This window comes from Meles meles, chromosome 13 (assembly GCF_922984935.1).
Source record: "Meles meles chromosome 13, mMelMel3.1 paternal haplotype, whole genome shotgun sequence".
NCBI lineage: Eukaryota > Metazoa > Chordata > Mammalia > Carnivora > Mustelidae > Meles > Meles meles.
Window position 1 is genome coordinate 58,900,880 of NC_060078.1, and position 24,142 is coordinate 58,925,021.

The 24,142-nt window shown below is 46.1% G+C and overlaps 1 protein-coding gene across 1 annotated transcript in view; it reads left to right on the forward strand.

Moving 5' to 3' along the window:
• The window catches only part of LOC123955069 (translation initiation factor IF-2-like), a 57,388-nt gene that overhangs the window by 30,838 nt on the left and 2,408 nt on the right, over nucleotides 1-24,142 (forward strand). Inside the window, exon 3 of the mRNA XM_046026603.1 lies at nucleotides 17,824-17,907. Coding sequence (XP_045882559.1) covers nucleotides 17,824-17,907 — 84 coding nt within the window. The remainder of the gene's footprint in view (nucleotides 1-17,823; nucleotides 17,908-24,142) is intronic.

The window sequence follows — 24,142 nt, forward strand, 5'->3', positions numbered from 1 at the left end:
TTTGGTTTGTTTAAGCCACATATTTTAAGTATTTTAAGTTTTCAAATAATATTAAAGGAAAACACGAGATTTTCATGTTTAGCTAAAGAGAACACAAGCTTACTGGTTTTTTTAAAAGATCGATTTGTTTATTAAGGGGGGGCGTGAGTTGGGGGAGAGGCAGAGGAGGGGAGAGACTCTCCAGTTGAATCCCTGCTGACCAGGGTCCACAACGTGCTGCTCAGTCTCATCGCCCGTGAGATCAAGACCTGAGCTGAAATCAGGAGCTGGACACTTAACCGACGGAGCCACCCAGCTGCTCCAAGTTTATTGTTTTATAGCAAAAATAATAATAACTGAATCATGGAATGAACTTTGGGTTGGAAATCCAGAATTCTGGGGGCACCTGGATGGCTCAGTGGTTGGGTGTCTGCCTTCAGCTCAGGTCATGATCCCAGAGTCCTGGGATCGAGCCCCACATCCAGCTCCCTGCTGAGCGGGGAGCCTGCTTCTCCCTCTCCGTCTGCCTGCCTCCCTGCCTGCATGTGATCTCTGTCTGTCTGTCAAATCAATACATAAAATCTTAGAAAAAAAATTCAGAATTCTAGGTCCATATTCTGCCTCTGGGAGGATAGCACTCTGTGTGTGAACATCACCTCCACCTAAGGGGACACTCAGTTGCCTTATGTTATAATTATTGGTGGAAGGAAAAGAGAGTACCATCACAGAGCTTTTCTGTAACCTGGGCCAAGAACCAGAGCCTGGTTGGTGCCAGTGATTTCAGAAATGAGTCCAGGGCTGATGCTTGTGTGAAGGAAGGAGACTGATCCTCTGGATTTGCAGAGCCCTGGAAAATACCTTCGGTGATGAAAAACATCTCTTTGGATTAGGCGGTCTCCAATAAGTAGGCGGATTATCCAGCTTCCTTCATTCAGAACTGACTGGACTTGTTGGACGACTTCTTAACTGTCAGGAAGGAAGAGGGAGGGATGTGCATGTTAAATCTAGTCTTTCTGTGTATGAGCAGAGGATGACCAGTGGGTGGGAGGGGTTGGGGCTGGGCTGATGGCTAGAGAGGGGAGAAACCCCCAGATTAATTCTGAATGATCACATAGACACGGGAGCCAGAGAGGCTGGTGGTTTGGGGAGAAGGGATAGAACAAAAAATGAAAAGGGAAAGAGATTTGGAAATAATTTCTTCCCTTCACCTTTCCCAGGCTCATAAGCATAGAAATTCTGTGAAACAGATGTTTGTTGAGCTAGAAGCCACTGTCCCTTTTAAAATTAAGGAGGTCTGTGAACTCGGTTGGGGGGGGGAAAGTGACATCTTTATTTTCCTTAACATAAAATGAAATCTAGTATTTCCTTCAATTACAAAATGTACACCACAGACCAGCTGTATTGGTGAAGCTGAGACCTGTTGCTAATAGAAATCATGGATGTTTTCAAATCATGTTGTGTACAGATCTCATGAAATATTTGTGTCCATCATTACTTTGGAATTATGATAGAAATTAGACTCACCATTAGTCTTGTTCTTTAATGTGCAAAGAAGTATGTATTATTACTACATTACACATTTTTATTTTGATAATTGTATTTCAGTGTAATTGACTTCTTTGGTGGTCCTATATATCTTATTTTATATGTTGGAAAGTATGGCTCTGAGAAGGGGTCCTGAAGTTTCACCAGACTCTAAGGGCTATGTCCCTGGAGCTCTGCTCTAGGCACTGCCCTGTGGAATAGCCCAGCACCTTCCACCACCCCGGTGCCCTCCACTCGCTGATCCAAGCCTTTGAGAAAGACACACAGATGAATGTTTCAGATAACATGCAAAGGGAGTATTTCAGCATGGCTATAACCAGGTAAAAATACTTGATCTAGTTCTTGTATGGGAACAAGAACTGGAAAATAATTAACAAAAATGAAACTAGCTCTGTTCACTTTTAAAGTATTGTTGTTACATTGTCCTTTCAATACTGTTTGTAAAAAAGAGTGTGATCTCTTTTTTACGTAAGTACTATATCTTCTTTGTTGAAAAATTATCAAATGTCCATGAGTAAAAAGAAAAAATATTCAATCTTCCTTCGCCAATTTTTAAAAACCGTGCTGGGTTCTACGAAGCGTTTTAAAAAACGATACAGAGCTAGATACTCTGATTTCTATCATCTAGTAAGTGAAAAAGATAAAAGAGTACATAAAACAGAATCCTATTTTTTTAAACAGATGGCACTGATCCAGCAAGCATTGGTGTTTGCAATTGGCAATTATGAGCTAATATTAGTCAATACCAGTTTTCTCCCAGAAAAGGAAATCCTTCAAGGAGAAGCACAGTGTTGATGCTAGGATTAGCAGCTTCAAGGAGTCCCAGGTATATCCTGTGGCAGCCCGTAGAGCGGCTCCTTGGTCAGATGGCTGGTGCCTGGGCCCGGGCCTCAGCTTTACAGGCTGGAAGCCCCAGAAATTCTAAACACTTCCAGCTGCCTTAGTTAAACCCACCATCAAGGTGGGTCTTGCTGAAGTCACCCTCCCCACCTGAGCCTCCAGGTTCCTTTGATTGGATTCTGATGTTCACAAATTTTCTTGGGACTTTTTTCTTAAGGCTTTTTTTTTTTTAAGATTTTTATTTATTTATTTGAGAGAGAAAGGGAGGGAGATTCTGAAGCCGACTCTGCACTGAGCCCAGAGCCTGACATGGGGCTCGATCCCACAACTGTGAGATCATGACCTGAGCTGAAACCAAGAGTCGGATGCTTAACCAACTGAGCCATGGAGGCGCCCTTAAGACTTAATTTTTTTAGAGCAGTTTTAGGTTCACAGCAAAATTAAGAGGAAAGTGCAGAGATTTCCCCCATGCTCCCCTGCCCTCACACGTGCAGAGCCTATCCCCCTTTATCAACATCCCCTACCGGAGTAGCACTTGTTAGCATTGATGGACCCAGATGGACACAACATACTCACCCCGGGTTCACAGTTTACACTAGGGACAAACGTATAAATGACATGTGTCCACCATTAGAGGATCATGCAGATTATTTTCACTGCCCTAAAAATCCTCTGTGCTCCACCCATTCATACCCCCCACCCCAAACTTGGGACATTTTAAAGATGGCAGCTCTAATTCCTAAAAACTGGACCCAGTCCCTTTTCATTTTCAGAGTGGGACTGTCAGCCCATTTAACTGAACACACATCCTCCATACTCCAGGGAACTGAGTCCTGTTGACAAAGGTGCGAATTGATTTCACCTGAGTTTGGCCCCATAGATACGGGTGTGCGCTTTTAGGCGTAACCACCTTGAGCTTAGTTCTCCCAGGCTCCAGGCAGGGGCTGATGAGACTGAGGAGATCCAGTCCCTGGACAGCTGTTACCAGGCTCTCTGGCCCTCATTAGGACCTGACCTTGGACACTGGGCTCGATGGAGCACAGCTCTTTCGGCAAGTGCGTAGGAGGACAGAGGATTTGGCTGACTACGGTCTGCTGCAGGCTTGTTGGGGCTTGAGAAGGCCACAGAAGCTGCTAGTCCTTTCTCTCAGCTGGACTTCTCTACAGGCCCATGAGGCCTTGAGGCTGTGCTGTTTTCATTCCTGGCCATTATTCCGGGACAATAGATTTCTTGTCAGCAACAGTATTTCTTTATTCCTGAAAGACATGCTGCCGACAAGAATGTTTCACGAAATCCTTCCCTTCCACCTCTGACCTTCCACGCAAAAGATCTCCCTGTTCCTGCTGCACCCTTGTGGTGTACCCAGGCCATTGTCTTTGCATTGGCCACATCCAAGTCCTGCTTGTCTTATTATTTCCTTAACGTTTTCCTTTAAATGTGCTTCCTTTTCTCTTAAATGAAATAATTTTGTTAGGAACTAGGTCAGAAATATCTGTGAAATTACAGGTTTAATGAGCTGCATTTTTCTGAATATATTAAAATAAATACATACGTATGAAACGGTTAAACGTTTTCCTATGGATCCTTGAAAACCACCCTCCCCAGGTGGCCCCCACCAGTGTATTCCAGCCCAGCCACAAGAAACCCCGGCAACGTCTGTCAACTCTTCAAGAGATGCTTCTGGGTCATCCGTGTCGTTACTGTTGACTTCGTTCTCTGAAACCACTCAGTCTGCATCTGTGGGCCAATGTGGCAGGAAGGAGCAGGTCATTTCACTTGAGGTTCCACCCTGGGAGTGGCGAGTTCCGTGGCGAGGTGCCCTCTTCCACTCAAAATTAGATTTCCTTCATCTCTGGTCATGAGAGACCCATTCTCTTACTGACCAACGATGAAAACAGGGTGAGGATTCTAAGCGGCTTTCCTCTCTGAGGCATGATGACCAGACAAGGCCCTGGAAAGGGGGGCATCAAAGGCGATCGAAACTGGGGGCAGCTCTGCAGAAAGGATGGGCTTGCTTGACTGTCTAACTGAAGGACAGACATTTGCCTCTTTTCACAAAGGTAACTGCTGGATAACCATTTGCCTCTTGTCCACAGAGAATTTGAGGCGTGGTTGTCTGTGAAAACCCGAGGGCTTTGTGGGTCCTACTTCCATCAGTTACCAGCTGTGCAGCCCCAGGCAAATCCCTTCATCTGCCTGAACCTCAGTTACTCCCAGTAGAACGGGATTGGTGACATTTAGTCACACTTGTCTTATCTGCTGTCCAGGCTGTGGCGAGGATTAAATGAGCAAAGGAAAGGGTGACTGATTTGAACACTTGAAGGCAGGTTTCTCAACGCTGGATGCACTCTGGAATTATGTGATGGGGGAGAGGGGTGGCTTAAAAAAAATAAAAAACCACCACCAAAACCAGTGCTGTAAGACCCAAACCCAGAGACTCTGATTGAACTGGTCTGGAGTGGGTCCTGGGCATCTGTACTTTGAAATGCACTTTCGGTGATCCTCGTGCGTAGCCAAGATTAAGAACCACTTCCCTCAACGTGTGCCATCCAATACAGAAGTCACTCACCACAGATGGTTATTTAAATTTAAAATAGTTTGAATTCACTACGACTTAAAATTCAGTTCCTTATGCTAGCCGCATTTCAAGTACTCAGTGGCCACATGTGGCTACTGGCTTACCATATTGGACAGTGCAGAGATGGACTATTTCTGTCGTCACAGAGAATTCTGTTGCCTCTTAAAGCATTGCCCATGGAACAGCAGAATCCACGTCACTGGGAGCTTGTTAAGAATGCATACTCTCAGGCCATTGCCCACCCCACTGAATCAGGATCTGGATTTTAACGGAATTGAACAAAATCTTTAGCGTCTTCTTCAAGTCTGTAAAGCACTGCTCTAAAGCATACATTCATTCTTTCAACCGATGTTTATCAAATGCCTGGCATGTGCCTTGTACATTTCAGGTAATGGAGAGTGATTAGGGAAAAAACAGCAGTGTCTGCCATTCCAGCTGGAGGAAACAAATAGTCATTGCGCAAGAAAACCAACAGGCAAACGCAGTTCAGAGGGACAAAAGTAATACAGGAGAATTTGCTAGAGAGGCACTCTAGGGGCAGGGCTGCTACTTTTAGTTGGGAGAGAGTATCAGGGGGCATCTTTCTAAGGAGGGGACATTTGAGTGGAGCCTGAGTAACAAGGGGCTGGCCAAGGGAAGATGTAGGGGTGGTGTGTTCTGGACAGAGACATCAGCAAGTAAAATGCCTTGAAAGGAGATTGCCAGATATAGCAAATAAAAATATAAAACATTCACTTAAATTTCTGCTAAACCATGAAAAATTTTTAGTTATCTGAAATACTGCATGGGACACAGGGTTTTTTTGTTGTTGTTGTTGTTGTTGTTGTTTTTTAATATAGAGTGTATTTGTTTATTTGAGAGAGAGAGAAGAGAGTGAGAGAACACAGGCAGGGGGAGCTGCAAAGGGAAAGAGAGAAGCAGGCTCCCCGCTGAGCAGGGATGCCAGGAGTCTGGGATCATGACCTGAGCAGAAGGCACACGCTTAATCTACTGAGCCACCCAGGGGCCCCTGCATGGGACATACTTACGCTAAAAAAGAGTATGTGTGGTTAACCTGAAATTCGAATTTAACTGGACGTCCTATATTTTATGGAGACCCTACCTTAAAGAGGACCAGGGAGGGAGCAGAGTTGGAGGGACAGAGGAGGAGCAAGCGGCTGGGATAGTCAGGGCAGGGTGCCACGAGGAAGGGTGGGAGGGGTAGCAGGGCCCAAATCTTGGGCTATATAAAAGCAAGTTTTAGAAACCAAATGGTCACCAAAGGACTGTACTGACCACTGCTGTTTCTTTCGCTTTGTGAAGTCATTGGCTTTACCTTCCTGCAACCCTATGGTTTCTGGGAAGGGCTTCTTGGAAGATGAACAATTGTCCAGGCTGTCAGGCCTGGGTGGGGCTGGGGGAGACGGTGGACCCCTGGTTGCCCTGCCTGAGCATAGCGTGCAGTATACATTGTTTGGTCTGAGCTTTTAAGTGCTCTTTCCCTGTTTGTTTGTTTAATTCCTGTGCTTTTGTATGTGATCCCCTATAAATCTCCCTCTCCTTAAGGACCATGTTTGACAACTTCATTTCCCCCCAACTGGAGACATTTCCCCTGCTAAGGGTCAAAAAGACTAATTACCCAAAACCGAGTATTGGAGGCACCCTCAGGCCACCCATGACCCAGAAGTGCCTGATCCCGGTCATATGAATAGAGGCATTCAGTGAGAGCAGACCTGAGCACAGAAGCAGTGACGTCCTCGAACCCCAACTGTATTCTTATCAGAAAATAAACTCCTGACCCCTTCAACAACAACAAATGTGCAAGAGACCATAAAGGATCTTCTGTTCAAACAGTTTAGTTTACATGTGAGGAAACTGAGGCCCTGGGAGGATCATGATTTGCTGAAGGGCCCCACATAGACAAGAGGGCTGGGACCTGAGCTCAGAGCTTCCTAAATCTCTGTTCAGTGCTCCCTCCTCCCAGGTCGGGCTTGGTGTGGGGGACTGTGGGAAGGGGAGCAAAACAGCAACTGACACTCATCGGGCGCTTTAACACTTAGAAAGCACTTCTCTGCATTATCTCCTTCGAGGCAGGGACAGTTTCCATTTTGGAAGCAGAGAAGCAGGAGCTCAAAGAGGTTAAGTGACTTGTCCAGGATCACAGAGCTGTTAAGTGACAGAACCTGGAGTTAAAATCTAGATGCAGGCTCCTTGGTCTGTTTCCATTGTAACGTGGAAAAAAGGAGCAACGAGAGAGCAGCACACTGACCACCAGTATTATCAGAGGTCAAGAGCCAGCAGGTGGGAGGGAAAGGTGGCCTGAGAAATGAGAAAGAAGATTGCTTGCAGGGAGCCTTGGTGGCACCTGGCGTGCATCATCCCCTTCAACTGTCACATCAGATTTACACTTGAGGAACTGAGGCTTGGAGACGTTGGCTCGTTGCTCAGCGGGTTAGTAGCACGGCTGTGACTTCGATCCAGATCTGGGTTTTTTGGGGGCCGGTGAAAGTGTAGGATGAAACAGGATAGCACAGAGAACATGCAAGAAAAAAGGACCAGGAAGGCTTACAGGGACAATGAACGATCCTTGAGGGGAGGGTGGGGGGGGGGTGGAGCCTCTTCCTCCCTCTTGCTCTCCCCTCTACTCTGCATGCAAATATTGTCCCAGAAGCATTAGCTAAATCCCCTCTTTTTAAAGTCTATAGATTTGCTTGGGGGCTGAACCGCAGCTCTACTTGCGCTGCTAGTCACTTCTGTCCTTGGAACTGCAGTACTCTGGCCCCCTGGCTTCTCTGGCCACAGCTAACAGGGCCTCCTTCCCCCTGAACTAACCCCCCCCCCCCCCCGCCCCAGCTTCCAAAGACCACCAGCATTAGGCAGAAACAGAGCTGGATTGTCTTGTTTTCATGCAAGAACTTGTTCCATCTTCTCCCCTCCCCCCACCTCCAGCTTCTAATTTTGTTTCCAAAATAATTGTGAGGTTTTCCCCAGCTGAGGGTCCCTGATTGACTACTAGTAGGGAAATTCCTACCAAGGCTCCCTTATCTTTTCTAGTCAACCATCCTGCTTGTCTGTTGTTGGAGGCTGGCATCATTAAGTCTTCTCATTTCCCCGGGTACCTAATTCAGTCCCGATGAGGAGTAGGTTCACATTAATCTTTCTGCCCCGAATTGACAATGCAAGGGAGTCAGAGGTAGAATTATCCTGTGGGGCTGTCCTCACTGATGTTTCCCTTGTTTAGACATCTTTTGTAGCTGGGGAATCTCTCAAGCCTGGCGTCTAGGACATTCCTCAGAAGCCTCCCCATTAGGCGAGTCACTGGATGACCCTCTTGTCCTCTGGGGGAATGCTGGGAGTCGGCACATCTGTTCCCCAGGCTCGGGGTTCACACATGGTCAGTGGAGCCTGCTGCCCACCAGCCAGCTGCCACGTTGCTTGTTATCATCGCCTTTGGACAGTGATTGCAAGCCTCAAAAAAAGTGAATGAAAATATAAGTCCAAGAGAATCTAAAAATGTTGTCAGAAAATGTAGTTAATATTTACTCCTGGCAGTAAGAGGCCAACATTTGGGACATGGGGGTGGAGGGTATATGGGGCTTCTTCTATATTGATTCTACATTGTTCTTGCAATATATCTTCTTGATATCTGAAAACATCTGAAAAGAAAATGTCTTTCAGATAGATGGACAAAATCTGTTTTGCAGCCAGACTGAGTAAGTGAGCAAGAACTTGGGGAAAAGCCTGGAGCAGAGGCAGGAAGCGAAGTGGTTAAGATGAGGGTCACAGGGTCAGGGCCAATGGCGTTGGCCTGTTGCTTTCCACTGTAAGAGCCGTCATACCTTGAACAGGTTACTTAACCTGTTCAAGTTCCAGTTTTTATCATCTGGAAAATGGGGATGTGAATGTTGACCTCCCTAGAATATCAGATTACGTGAGATAATGCATGTACAATATTTAGGACGATTCCTGAGGCTCAGTAGGGGGTCACTACATGGTAGGAAGAGGGCAAAAAGAGAAAGTACAAAGTCTTTCCTCATCCAATCTCAATGATTTCCCAGTCACTGTCTTGTGAGGTCCCACACCCAATACCAGACACCCACCGCCTGTTGTACTCAGCCCCTGGCTTTGACCGGTTATTGCCCAGGTAGTGAATTCCCCCAGAATGTTTCCTGACATTTCCAACTGGTCATCTTAAAGGGCCAGCAGGAAGATGCTTATGGATCCTTCTTAGCTTGTGACCTTGGGGCCATAGTCATTCATTCATTCATTCATTCATTCATTCAACAAATTTCACTGGGTAAGGGTAGTGGGAACTGTGGACCAGCCACTGAAGTTGGCATGGGGATATAGCACAGAACAAAATTGACCTGGTCCTTGACCCCCAGCTGCTTAAATTCTAGGAACTAGCCTTTCCCTATGGTTTGCTCCCGCTCCTCTCCCTGACAACACCCAGTCTTAGTCATTCCAGAACCCAAAACCTCCTTTACTGCATGCAACATGCAGACAGCTCAGGCTCACAAAGCCACAGGAGGCAGGGCAGAGGAAGTTGTTGGCAGTTACTGGGCCGGATCATTCTTTAGCTGCCCTTGTTGGGAATAATTCGGCCTCGGGAGAAACGCAGGCTAGCCAGTGGAACGAAGCCAAAACTGCCTTCTCTGCCAATACTCACACGCTAATTGACTGCCCTACCCACCCCACTTCCAAGCCCACTGTACTTTTTTAAGCTAGTCTCTGCCCTAGACTCTCCCTTCCTTCTCTGTAATCTCTGTCAGTCTGAAACCCTTTTTCCAAACAGCTTTCCTTTTGTCATCAAATAAGCCCTCCACCCGCCCACCACCACCCTGCCCCACCCTCACCCCGCCTTCCCAACCACAGCCCTGCTACCCTTACAGTGCCACAAGAGTTCATGCTTCCCAGGTCTTGGAGACCAATTAATCACAAAATCAGCATTAGCAAGCCTGCCTAGCCTCTCTATCTGGCAATTTTTTCATCCATTTGATTTACAGGAAAACTGGAGTAACAGTACAAAACAATACAAACTGAAGGAGAAAGAACTTCATCTCTCTTCTGCTCTTCTGCATTCATAACTGTTAGTACACCTCTCATTTATAAAACTGTTACACTGTCAGTGTTCCTGAGAATATATTGCTATTGTTTCCCTTTAGAACATTAGTTCAATGATATTTATTGAGGACTGCTTGTGTTTGATGACCTATAGAGGAAGTCTTATGTATTTTTCACAAATAAGACCTACAATGCCCAAAGAATATAACTAAGCATATACTAAAGGAAGGACTCCAGTGAGTTCTGTATGGTGAGATTAGAAGATTCAATATCTAAAAGGTGAAATGTGTGTGTACGTGTGTGTGTACGTGTGTGTGTGTTTGGCCAAGCGGGGGGAAAAAAAGAGATTTACCAATTATTTTGTGATTTTTTTTTAATATCATGAAAAATAAGTCTACATGAAAAAGAAAAAAAAGGAGCCCACCCAGGTATTGCACTCAGACACAGTCCAGGTCTTACGCTCCTTTCCACCATGTACTTGCTAGTAGAATTGGTATAAAAATGAAAAGAGAGAATAGATATAAATTGATTACCACAGTGCTTCAATAAATGGTAGCACAGACTGTGACCTGTGTGGCCCCAAACCTATTCTCTTTCTCTTAGTAATGTAACCTTGATTTTCACCTGAGCACATAGACTTCCTTGCAGCTAGGTGCAGCCATGGGACTAGGCCAATGAGTTCTGAGCAGAAGCACTGCATGCGACTTCCCAGGAAGTGTCCCTAAAAAGAGAAGACAGTCTTCATCATCCTTCTTCTGCCTATTACTGGTCTGGACTCTGAATGTGATGGCTGGTGCCCCAACTGCTATTTTGGGGCATGAGGAGGAGGACCACACTCTAAGGGGGCCTGGCATTGCTGAGAGATAAAGAGTTTGGTTCCTTGATGAGCAGGGAGCTACCATTCCAGCTTTGGACTTCCTGAGGATTTCTTTTCATAAAGCATAAATTAATTTTTCTCATATCTAAACCATTATTTTTTAGGTCTTCATTTCCCTAAGTGAAGCTAATCCTAACTAATATGCTATAATTATTATTGTCATCATTATTTTATTAGCACTGGCCCACAATCCTGCTCACTCACAGATTCCTTTTTTTAGGCCAGTAGGAACAGCAGTGAATTTTAAAATAGCACAGTGAATTTTGCCTTTGTTCTGATCTCTGTTGCCAATCTATTCGTGCCTTTAATGTGGGGGGGCCCCATATCCTCCTGGTCCCCCCACTTCTTTCCCTCCTCTGTTTCCCTTTCTTTCTAAATTCCTGACTCTGTGTCTTTCCCCACTTTCTATGGCTCCTCTTGAAGAATTCTCACCTGACTGGATGGAACTGAAGTATCCTAAAAACAGACGAGGGGGGGCGCCTGGGTGGCTCAGTGGGTTAAAGCCTCTGCCTTCAGCTCAGGTCATGATCCCAGGGTCCTGGGATCGAGCCCCGCATTGGGCTCTCTGCTCAGCAGGGAGCCTGCTTCCTCCTCTCTCTCTGCCTACTTGTAATTTCTGTCTTTCAAATAAAAATGAATAAAATCTTTAAAAAAAAAAAAAAAAAACAGACGAGGGTTTGGACTAGGTAGAAAGGAAAGGGAAGCATTCCAGATGGGAGAAAACATAAGCAAAAGGGAAGAGCAGATGGAGCATAATTGGGGGTCTAGTCAGGAAGTGGCAGTAGGTTTCTGCTGCGGGTGGTAGGAGATGAGATTGAGTTGGGAAAGTTGGGGGGGGGAGATGGGACCCTATTATGGAGGGTCCTCAGGGCCCAGTAGAGGAGTTTGGACTTGATCCCAGAGGAAACAGAGAGTCACTACACGTAACTGAGAGGGGGCAGCGACATGAGGCAAGAGATGTTTCCAAAAGAATGAATCTGGCTGAAGTGTACAAAACAGATTGAAGGCAGGAAGAGCCTGGAGACAGGGAGACCAGTATAAATCTTCCACCCAGTAATCAGATGGCCAAACATTGTCAACAGACTTTGACAGGGGCCGTATGAAACAGCTACATTAAAGTGTAGTGATTTCAGTTAAACAGACAAAGAAGCCTTAAACAAAGTCTTTCCCCAGAACTTCTCACATGGAGAAAACAAGCAAGCGTCCAAACAGTGAAAATTGGTTCAGTCCTTTCAGAAAACAATTTGGCACTATGGATCAAGAGCCTTAAGAATGTTCACACCCTTTGACCCAGTAATGCTACTTTCTGGGAATGCTAGGGAAATAATCCAAACTGGAGACAGAAAAAAAAAAGAATGCATGGAGATCTTAATCACAGCACACTTGATAATAGCAAATAATTAGAAACAATCTAAATGCTTGGCGGTGGAAGGATGGTTTAAGCAAACTGTGGTTCTCAGTTACATGTCACTCAGCCATGAACTCCAAGGAGTAAGAAGACCAGACAGATGACGTGGAAATGCTTGTGACATAACTCAAGGAAAACAGGATACAAAATACACTGAATGTATATCACACAATAAACACCCCAAATGTAGAAAAGTAATATTCTTAATTTCTCTTGGTTATTTCATTAAAGTGAGAGGACTACAGATTTTGTTTCTTCTCTCTCTCTCTTTTTAAAAGATTTTATTTATTTATTTGACAGACAGAGATTACAAGTAGGCAGAGAGGCAGGCAGAGAGAGAGGGGAGCAGGCTCCCCGCTGAGCGGAGAGCTCGATTCGGGAGTCCATCCCAGGACCCGAGCTGAAGGCAGAGGCTTTAACCCCTCAGCCACCCAGGCGCCCCTGTTTCTTCTCTCTTTAAAAAATGTTTTCTCCCCCCCAATACGCTTTTGTTACGTCTATACTTTTAATTATAGGGAATGTCAAGGCCAAGTCATACTATTCATTCTTCTCTGAATTGTTTGACTTGATAAGAATAACTATGTATGACTTGTATTTTTTTTTTAAAGAAGTGAGTGATTTTTCAGAAACAAAATATATTGATAAATATGGGGAAGCCTTGAGAAATTATCATGTCATCGCAGGCATAGATACTGACATTCATCTTCTCTATGATGTGGTTTAAAAAAAAGGTACAGGCTGTCACGTGCGTGTGCATGTGCCGGAGGGAAGGTCTGAGTTTGAATCCCACCTTAAGCTGGACGACCCTGGCTACCTCATCTGTGAAGTAGGGAATGTGCCTTCCACGCGTAATTACTGAGGAAATGAAGGGAAAGAAAGTACAGAGAAAGAAAGTGAGCGAGATCTCCTTAGCACAGTGCTTTGCACTTAGGAGACCCACAGTAATGGTGGCTTCGAAGACTGAATGCTGTTCTGTTCTCGGTTCCACTTTCCACACTGCAGGTGTGCAGCTGTCAGGTTATGGGGTGACTGTCCGAGGAGGGAGACAGAGCTCTGAGCCGTTTCCTCAGCCTCAATCACCTCATGCCTCTGGGCCGCTGCCACCCTGATGTTTTGACCCCTCCTCCCCCCGGCAATTTTGCCTCCTTTATCTGCCTTTGCAGTGCTTTCCCCTCTGCCTGGACCATGCTTGTGATAGTACATAACGACCTGATTGTACAAGAGCAAGTTTATCTTCAAAAGGATGTTTTACTCCATATACTCAGCCAGCACATATTTAAGGATGGTTTGATGTCTACAGTGTTTAAGGCTGGAGCATAAAGTGGCCTTTGTGTGCTGAGATCATTCTGCTATACCTCCCTTGATCCCAGCTTTGTGCAAGTCCCAGGGTACAGCCCTGTGCAAAGCAGCACGGGTCTGCGGAAGATGTCGTACAGTCGTAAAGGGCCACTGAGATTAGAGAGCGAGCGAGAAGGAAGAAGACAAGGATGACTAGGAGACCACGTAAGGCAGAGCAAATTAATGCCAAAAATGATTTTGGAGGGTGCTAAACAGCACCCTTAATCTCCCCAACATCCTGCTTATGAAACGTTTATACTCAGCCATCTTTTCTAAGTTTCTCAAGGACTACTTAAGTGTGGGAACCCATTCAAAAGCTTATGAAGATCCAGGGAGATGATGTTTATTGGCTCTGCGTGGTCAGCTAAGCCTGCTGGTCTGTCCAGGGATGCCGCGGATTGCCTCCCTGGCGTTCCCAGCATCCCAGGCACTGATGCTCTGGGAGGGCGGAAGTCCCCTTCCTTCCCCACCCTGGATTCTGTTCTCGAGCTGAGGATGTGGCCGATCTGGGAGTAAAAACACTGTATGTGACTCTTGCAGCATACATTCTGCCCCTCCCAAAAGAGGGAAACCGAGAGAGATGGAGCACTGGGTCTTATATGCAACTAATATACTAAACAAGGGGCCTGGGTGGCTCAGTCATTAAGCGTCTGCCTTCAGCTCAGGTCATGATCCCAGGGTCCTGGGATCGAGCCCTGTATTGGGCTCCCTCGCTCAACAGAAAGCCTGCTTCTCCCTCTCCCACTCCCCCTGCTTGTGTTCCCTCTCTGGTTGACTCTCTCTCTGTCAAATAAATAAAATCTTAAAAAAAAAATGAATTGTAAACAATACAACAAAAACTTACGGTGTACTATATATGCTGGCTAACTGAACGCAATAAATAAATGAAATAATATAAATTTCAAAACTTAGTACCAAAATTAACAAAAAAAAAAGAGAGAGAGAGAGAGAGAGATGGTTACTTGAGAGAACAAAGGTGAGCTTGGGACCATCTTCTCTCTGTCGCCCCCCCCCCCACCAACAGCTGTCCCTGGCCCCTTTGGGCCCAGGGCGTGTTCACTGAGACATCCGGTTTCATTCTTTAGTGAGCAGTGCCGTGTCATGAGCTGACTTAGAAAGAAGGCTGTTGAATTCCCAGCACCAATCACCTACTAGGTGTTTAGTGACATTTGGTGAATAAATGAATGCACTCATGCGTGAACTAATGAAACTTTTGCTTATTCCCACACCACTTGTCTTCCTTCTTCCCATGTTCTAGCTCCCACTGGCAGAGGAAGAATTATGGTGATTCGTTACAGTGCATCAGGCCGTCTTTCCTGGTTACTGACTTTAAAAAGAATTATGACTTTAAAAGGAAAAAAAAAAACCCTAGAACATTATTAAATACCAACAAGAAATCTGAATTCTATAACCGTGTGGAGCAGCACTGCCCAGTGAATGGGAATCCCAGTGCCAAACTGTATGTGAAGAGAAAAGTCTATTTCCTTGGAATAAAAAGAGAAAATAAGGAAGGGAGGAAGGCAAGGAGGGAAGGAAGACAGAAAGAAGGAGAAAGAAGCAGAGAAAGATTGAGAAAGAAATGTGAGTTCTGGTCCTTTGGCTCCGACTTGGCCACTCATGGCTTTGTAACCTTGATCGTCAGTCTTCCCAAATGAGCTGTTGACAGGTCAGTTCTCAGACTTTAAGAACGCATCTCAGTTGTGGTGGTGGTGGTGGGGGGTGGTTTTAAGTCTTTGCCAGGATGGGGGTGAGAGGGCTATTAAAGATGCAGATTCCTGGGGCGCCTGGGTGGCTCAGTGGTTTAAGCCGCTGCCTTCGGCTCGGGTCATGATCTCAGGGTCCTGGGATCGAGTCCCGCGTCCGGCTCTCTGCTCTGAAGGGAGCCTGCTTCCTCTCACTCTCTCTGCCTGCCTCTCTGCCTACTTGTGATCTCTCTCTGTCAAATAAATAAATAAAATCTTAAAAAAAAAATAAAGAAAGAAAGAAAAGATGCAGATTCCTGAGCCCTGCCCTCAAAGACTTCGGCTCTGACCTGGGACCCTAGGAAGCAAGCCATTTGGAACGCTCACTTTGAGAAAACAGGAGCCAGTGGTCTCAGAGAGGATGAGATTCTGACTCCTCAAGGGACTGGGACATTATTCCTCACCTCTTGGGCCAGCTGCTTCAGGGCACACTCTAGCTCTGGTTCAGATGGGAATGACTCCTTGGTTAAGTGCTCCAGGCAAAGGGAATGGCACTTTAGCCTCTCAGAGACAAGCGGACTCAAGGTCGCCTGTGCTCCCTGGGTTGTCAGCACTTGTTAAACGGGAAGGGGATGAATTCAAGTGCACAGGCTCCCTGGATGTACTCGCGCGTGCTGGGGAGGGAGAAGACCGGAACAGGACTGCCCACAGAGGGGCGCTTTGTGTACCTTCCCCTGCATGCTCTCATCTCACCTTCAGGGCATAGATTTCACCTTCCTTTCACTGATGGGGAAACTGAGGCACAGAGACTTCTTGCCAGAGCATACACTGCTCTTCATTGCAACCTCAGAGGAAGATTTCAGATCTCCCGATTCCTGGTGTTATAATGGTTTCCCCAGTGTACCATGTTGCAGAGAACTAACTGTGTATTTATTAAACGAAAGGACGAGGAATTATTAGCAATAAGTTTCTAACACTTCTTAGCCAGAATAATGATAAAGTTCCAGTGTGGACTGCGATTACTGCTCTAATGAAATTAATGATGAAAATTCCTGGGCGTGCAGCCTGTGCAGTCCAGTCTTGTGGTGAGGGGACGCGGGTGTATATCATATGTATTTGCATACATGGGTTTTTGAAAAGAGATGGAAAGATACATGAAATGATAACAGTGATTATGAGTAGTGGAATTACAGGTGATTTTTATTTTCTTTATACTTTTTATGTATTGATTGTATTGGTTATGTTTTCTATAATGAGTCTTTTTTTTTTTTTTTAAGATTTTATTATGACAGAGAGAGACACAGCGAGAGAGGGAACACAAGCAGAGGGAGTGGGAGAGGGAGAAGAAGGCTTCCCTCAGAGCAGGGAGCCCGATGCGGGGCTTGATCCCAGGACCCTGGGATCATGACTTAAGCAGAAGGCAGATGCTCAACCGACTGAGCCACCCAGGTGCCCCAGTATAATGAGTCATTTTTAATCAGAAAAAATATACATTTAACACATCTCTGTGTTTATAGATACTTGAGAGTTTCCAAGATGCCTTCACAGATTTCTTAGTGGGTTTTGTACTTACTGCATAAAAGTAGTCTGAGCAGCTATTATTTAATTATCCCCATTTGCAAAGGAAGTAACTTCCCTTGTGTCACACCGCATAGCTTATCAGAGGTGGGCTGTGACACAAACCCAGATCCACCAGCTGATTTTCCCATTTCTTTGCTCCCTGAGACCCTGTGTTTGCTCATTTGTTTGAGTGAGCTCTGGACCCCTGCTACCAGTTCATGCACGAGCCTGTGGTCATGCCCTCACTTCCCCTTCCTCACGTGGTCTCTGCCTCATACAAGGAACCCAAATGCAGGGTCTTTCTCTGCATTTCCACCTTCGCAATGCTGGGAGAAGCCTTGCAGGCGGACGTCCACACATTGGTGAGATGGATTCTTTTACTCCCCGCGGGGCCTGTTGAGACAGGAGTGTGGGCGTCCCACTGCGGGGCTCCTGGAGGAAGGCCAGGAGGGAGAGAGAGAGAGGCGAGTGTCACTTGCAACACTGGGAAGGCTGAGCCACTCTTGCTGTCTGGAGGGTGACCTGAACCTGGCCCACCATGCTGCCCTGGATGCTTTGTGGCAGAGAAAAGGGAGGAGGCGACCCTGAGACTGTGCCGTGCTCTTGGAGGATGCCACTCCACCTGCCTGGGGTCAGTAAATGGCACTTCTGGGTGGTGTTGGGTTTCTTTCCTTTCTGTAAACAATAACAGACTCTGGACCACAGAACAATGGACTGAGTCAAGGGAGGAGAAGAGAGCAGTGTGGGGGCAGGAGGGCGGTGTGGGAAGGAGAGGGGCCCGGGCACACATCCAGACCCAAGGGCAGGCCCTGTGTGACTCGACTGGCCAGACAATCTTTATATGCTTGGTCCCTTATTTTTAAATATGGCAATGAGGTTCATGCTGTCAGGGATGATTTTTCTTGAAGGATTGTTGTAAGATCCAAATGGATTCACTTGCTCAACCAATTATTTATTATCTGTTGTGTTCCAGATCCCATTTTAGGTGCTGGGGATAGAGCAGTAACTGAGACAGAAGTAGGCCCGGTCTTCATCCGGGGAGACAGACCACAAGCAGGTAAGTGTAAAATCAAACTTCAGACTGCTGAGTTCACTAAGAGACAGAAAGCTAAGTAGAAGGCATAAAGGGGTAGAGGAAGCTATTTTATTTTATTCCATTCCATTTCATTTCATTTTATTGTCTTTCAATCTTTGTCATCTCTACCCTCAGCATGGGGCTCAAACTCACAACCCCAACATCAAGAGGCACGTGCTCTACTAACTGAGCCAGCCAGGCTCCCCAGAAAGCTATTTCAGACAAGGAGTTAGAGGAGGACCTCTCCTAGGAGGGGAGACTGGAGCAGAGGCCAGGAGACATGAGCGAGTGAGCCAGGGGGCATCTGGGGAAGCGCATTCACTGCTAAGAGAAGGCAAGGGCCACAGAGTGGGGTTTAAGCATGACAATATGGGTGTGACAGTCCCATCCTATAAATGGGAACAGATGAACCCTCCAAAGCGGCCACTTCTCACTGGCCTCTTGACTCTGACAACAAAGAGGTGAGCAGTCGCAGAAAGACAAGAATTACACCTGACATTTCCACTGGTCCTGGGGTCCTACCCACGCGCACCATCACAGGAGTAGGCTAAAAGAAAAAGAGAGTACTTTCTTCGTGCTTCCATTAGAGCCAGGAGCGTCTTACATTTCATGATCTGTTTATATTCTGTCTCCCCCCTGGGGACGTGGCTTCCGGGGGCAGGAGTGGCCCTGATTTCTCAGGGATCCTGTGGGGTGGTGGTGAGCCACACAGCTTTGGAAAGCGAGGGTTGGAATCCTGGTTCTGTCGTGTACTTGCTGTGTGAGTTCAGGCATGTTTCTTGTCTTTCTGAGCCTCGGTTTCCTCATCTGTGAAGTGGAGGCATTTTTATAGACAATCCATGGGGCTGCCATGAGAATGAATAAGGCCTGGCGTATAGTAAGTGCAAAAGTATACATTGCTCATCGACAGTGCCCACGTTCCAGATGCCCGGCATATAGTAAGTGCTCAATGCATTTTGTGGAATGGGAGCTTTAGCGTAAGAAAATGCTGCACGAAGACTTTCATATTCTTCTGCAGCGCTTGCCAGGGGATCTGCAGTGCCCCCAGGAGGGACACAACCATTGTCTTGGAACACCTACGAGACAGGCCTGTGAACTAAATCTCCGAATTGAACTCCTTGCTCCAGGGCCCATTTTAGTCTTGTTCTCAGATGGAAAACATGTCCAGCTGCTAGCTTGATAAGAACAGATACAGTGCCTGATCTTTGCCTGGAGCTAAAAAGCAGCCCATTTGCTTCCCACCTGGCTCTGGCTGCCTTCCAGCTTCTGCCCATGGGGTCTCCCCTCAGCCCTCTCTGGAGCTCCACGTGGGCCTGGGACTCACCCCAACTTGGTGCCGTGTTGCAGTCATTTCTGTGACTTGTGGAAAGCAGTCTCAGAATCAGGTGAGCCGGGCGGAAGATAGAGCAGAGATCTGAGGATTTGGCCAGATGTAAAACATACCTTACGCTCACCTGTTCCCAAGGTGAGCCCGGCAGCAACCCTCATGTTTCATAATAACCCAGGTCATTGTGCGGCGTAGAAAAACTGAAACAAGCAGCTCATGGGCCCAGAAAAGGGGGTTTGATGGGAAAGGGGGAGAGCAGCTCAAGTGGAAGAGTAGGGTGCGTGTGTGGCTACAATCGGCTAATGGCAGGAGGCACTGAGAGTGGGAATGGATTCCGAGGGGCCGGAGGGAACATCTGCAGAACAAGCCCTGGGCAAGTGTCTCCGCAGGGATTTCCTCCTTGCTTGCTTCAGTTCCAAGCAACCACCAGCACTTTGCTTGCTTTCCTAAGAACCAACCCTGGCATGAAGAAATAATGGTGACCTTGAGAGCTTGCCCTCCCTCTGTCTTATGCAACCTGATGTAATGCAGATTGAATGTGTGTCTTCCCCTACTTTTCTGAGTCAGGAGCAGGGGACTGGAGTGTTTATGTCTTCTAAAAGATGGGGAGGTGACCTCATCTTTTAGGCCACCTTGCCCTCACCTCTACTTCCATTCCTTGGGTTCTTTGTCCAGGCAGGCCAGACTCAGCTGAGTGACCCTTGAGTGAGCCGCATTACTGACCTTTGGTGAACCAATGCCAGGAATTTGGTGTGTTTAGATGAAGTGGGCCGTAGGTCTAGGCCAAAGTGACGTTTGACACTGGAGGGCTCTGTCAATACCTTGTATGTGAACCGAGGGAGAAACTAAGGTGTAGGGATCCCCAAAATAAGAGTCCAGAGTGTTGGCGGACAGCCCTTGGCTGAGTGGCTGTGAGCAAGGGCCTTCACCTTTTCTAGCGTTTGTTTTTTCTACTATAAAGTGGGGATAATAATTCCTGATGCACCGAACACACAGGGTTCTTATGAGATTCACATTTGAGCAAATTTACAGCACGTGATATTGAGTGGTAGAAAGTACGTGGTTTCCCTCATGCGGGGGTTGTGAGACTCAGCCAAGCAGTAAACTCAATGACCAACACATAATAGATGCTCAGTAAAGCATTATAAATAATTCTTAGTGTTGCTCATAGAATTCTATATGGGCACATGTGATCTTAGTCCACAGAGCCATATAAAATGTGAGTTCTTAATTTCATTTTTAAAAAAGATTTTATTTTTATTTATTTGACAGAGATCACAAGTAGGCAGAGAGGCAGACAGAGAGAGAGGAGGAAGCAAGCTCCCCACTGAGCAGAGAGCCCGATGCGGGGCTTAATCCCAGGACTCTGGGATCATGAGCTGAGCCAAATGCAGAGGCTTTAACCCACTGAGCCACCCAGGCGCTCCTTTAATTTCATTTTTATTATCTGTGATTACACTGCCACCTGTTCCAGCTCAGGCAGATACTTCCCATCCCGGTGATCTTAGTAACCCCCCCCCTGCTGTTCTCCTTGCATTTGTAACTCCAAGAAACTCAACTATAGACTCAACTGTAGAGTCTGATGGCTACTGGAGGAGAGGTGGGGGGATGGGGCAAATGGGTGAAGGAGACTAAGCACATTTATCATGATGATCACTGAGTAATGTCTAGAATTGTCTAGAATTGTTGAATCACTATATTATACATCTGAAATTAATATAACACTGTGTGTTATTGATACTGGAATTAAAAAGTTTTAAAAAGAATGTATGAGCTCATACTAATGTAAATAATAAATAAATAAGGGAGAACTCTCTCTCATAGAAGAATATTAACAAATAGGGGCGCCTGGGTGGCTCAGTGGTTTAAGCCTCTGCCTTCAGCTCAGGTCATGATCTCAGGGTCCTGGGATCGAGCCCCGCATCGGGCTCTCTGCTCAATGGGGAGCCTGTTTCTCCCCCTCTCTCTGCCTGCCTCTCTGCCTACTTGTGACCTCTCTCTCTGTCAAATAAATAAATAAAATATTTTAAAAAATAAAGAATATTAACAAGTAAATGTAGAAGGAATGATGAAGTTAGAATATCATCCTTGTGCAACCATTAACAATAATTGGCAGAGAAAAGAATCATCAGTGGATGCTACAACTTGGAAGTTTGATGAAAAACAGGATATTTACATGAACGGAAAGTACCTCTCTACAAATTGCTTCCTAGCTACAAAGGGAAAATGAGTAATTCTACAGTGGGTTAACCTGGTGAACATAACTGTAAACACTGAGTCAGTTAACAAGACCAGTCAAGAGACAAACTGACCTCATATGCCTCCTGATACGACGCCCTGAGAAGGACTCGGTATCATTTCTATGGTGTATCTGCCAAAACTCCATAGCCTCAATCTAATTGTGAGAACCCATCACGCAAACCAAATGAAAGGCCATTCAGGCAGAATGACTGGCCTGTATTCTAAATTTGAAAAAAAATCCAGTTCATGAGATTAATAAAAAGCTGAGGACCTGATCTTGATTAAAGAAAACTCAAAGAGATATGAACATGTGATAAGTGCAATGTGAGATCCTGAATTGGATGCCGGATCAGGGGGAAGAAGTAGCGATGAAGTAGGACCTTGTTGGAACAGTTGGTGAAATTTACATATGAACTGGGGGCCAGATAATCATTTTGTATCAGTGTTACAGATACACACATAAGCACATCTACATACCCATATACGTACATATTTCTATGCACACACGTTCTCTTGGGCACAGGCTGAAGCTGCGTTCACAGCTGGAATTTCTTCTTCAGCCAAACTTCAGTTCTGCTCTTAAGACCTTTCAACTGATTGAATGAGGCCCGCCCAGATTATCTAGGATAATCTTACTTTAAAAAAAAAAAAAAAAAAAACAACTCATGATATCCACAAATACCTTCACAGCAATGTCTAGATCAGTATTTGACTGAAATACTGGAGACGATGGCCTTGCCACCTTGTTACCAAAAAACTGCCCATCCCATAGGCCCAGCATCTACCCTGGGATCCCTCCCTGCTTAGTACAGGTTTGTGAAGTGAAATGGTCATTCCTAACGCCAGCACCATTTTCCCAGGCAAACCTCAGTGTCTGACCACAACAGTACCTGCATCCCCCTGTCAACAGGTGGTTTTCAAGCACAGTGCAGGGGATGGTACCAAAGAGGCATGATTCTACAGGTTCCCCAGTCTGGGGAGACGAAACACAGCCAGAGGAATGCAAGACAACCTACAGGTTCATTCCCATACCAGTGTCTGAACCACCAAGTCCCCTTCATCTTCTTGTGACTACCTTTCCTAGGTTCCTCTTTTCTAGATGATGACAGCTCCTTGGCTGGAGCCCCCCTGTCTAGCTGGCTCCCCGTCCAGGTTGCCCTAGGCCTGGGTTGCTGGTGGAGTTGTCCTCAGACATGACTTCAGTCATCTCCCTCCCCACTTAAGAACCGCCAGCGCTCCTCATTAGCTGCCAAGTCAAGTCTGGACACCTCTGCCTGGCTTTCAAGCTTCCCCAGTCTGACCCTCCCTGAGTGCATGACAGCTGTCTGCAGAGTTGTGAAAGGCCGTCAGAGAGTAGACGAATTAGTCTGATTCCGTGCTGCTCCAGCAGGCGGAAGGTGATCATAGGTGGAAACTACAGGGAGACCTGGGTGCCTTGATAGAAAGAATTATTCTCCTTTGTTTTTGGTGTATGGATGTGGGCTGGGGGGGTGGGAGGTGAGGCAGTGTGTGTGGGGGGGGTCTCTGATGACGGGTGGAATATTGTGCACAGCTCCAACGGGACTTCTCTACTTACCAGCCTTATGGGGCAGGAAGTCACAAAATACTGCATGTCCGGTCTAAACACAAATCGTGTGACATTTCTGGTGGTCTAGACAGACTATTGTTCAACAGGCCTCCTAAATCAATGAGTGGAGACAACAGTAGGAATATTTCAGATTCTCAAGAAAATACGTATTTGTTCTGATTGCGTTGTGTTTGTGTGGTACGCTGGGGTTCGAGAGATCAGCGGGAGCCCAGTTATGGAAAGTCCTGTTGGCCATGGTGAGAATTTGGCAACTGAAGCAGGCCAGAGAAGTGATCCTAGAATGGAAGCAGGAGACCATGAAGAATGAGCTTCCTAACAGCAGTGAACTTGGCAGCGATGTCATGGATGGCCTGGAGCGGCAATAAGCTCCCAGGCACAGGAATGGGGAGTGGGGAACCCCTTCTCAGGGATGCTGCAGAGGGATGGTGAGCAAGATGACTTCCAAGAACCCTCCCACCTCTGACATCCTCCCGGGCCTCCCGCCCTCCCCTCCAAACCCACATCTCCAGCCACGATCTCTTCAGTGGCACCAAACGCACTCCCCTCCTCAGAACCCTCTCTGTAAGCCAGCCTGCTCCCTTTCTGTCATTCAGATTCTACCTACTCACAGCAGTCCTCTTGACAATAAATTATTACCAGGGCGCAGCGAGTGACTGACAGAATAAGCTATTGTACTGTTGGGTGGCTATTTATATTGAAGTGTTGGAAGATTTAATAGTGTGGAAAGATGGGCACCATATATTATCACGAGAAAGAAGGTGGTTACAGTGTGACCTGAATTTTGAGTGTTAACCAAAAAAACCAAACCAAACCAAACCAAACAAAACAAAAAACCAACATAGGAAAAGTACTGGACAATGAGTACATCAAAATGTTGTCATATTCTCTGGGTAATAGGATTGGAGGTATTTTCTCTTTATCTATTTTTAGAAATTGTATAAAATTAGCATGATTTGACGTTTATTGGCTTTTACAAAATTGTTTTTTAATTCTATTCATCAAAGCCATCTTTCCCAATAACTCTGACCTACACTTACCTCTCTGTCTCTAAATCTTCTTGT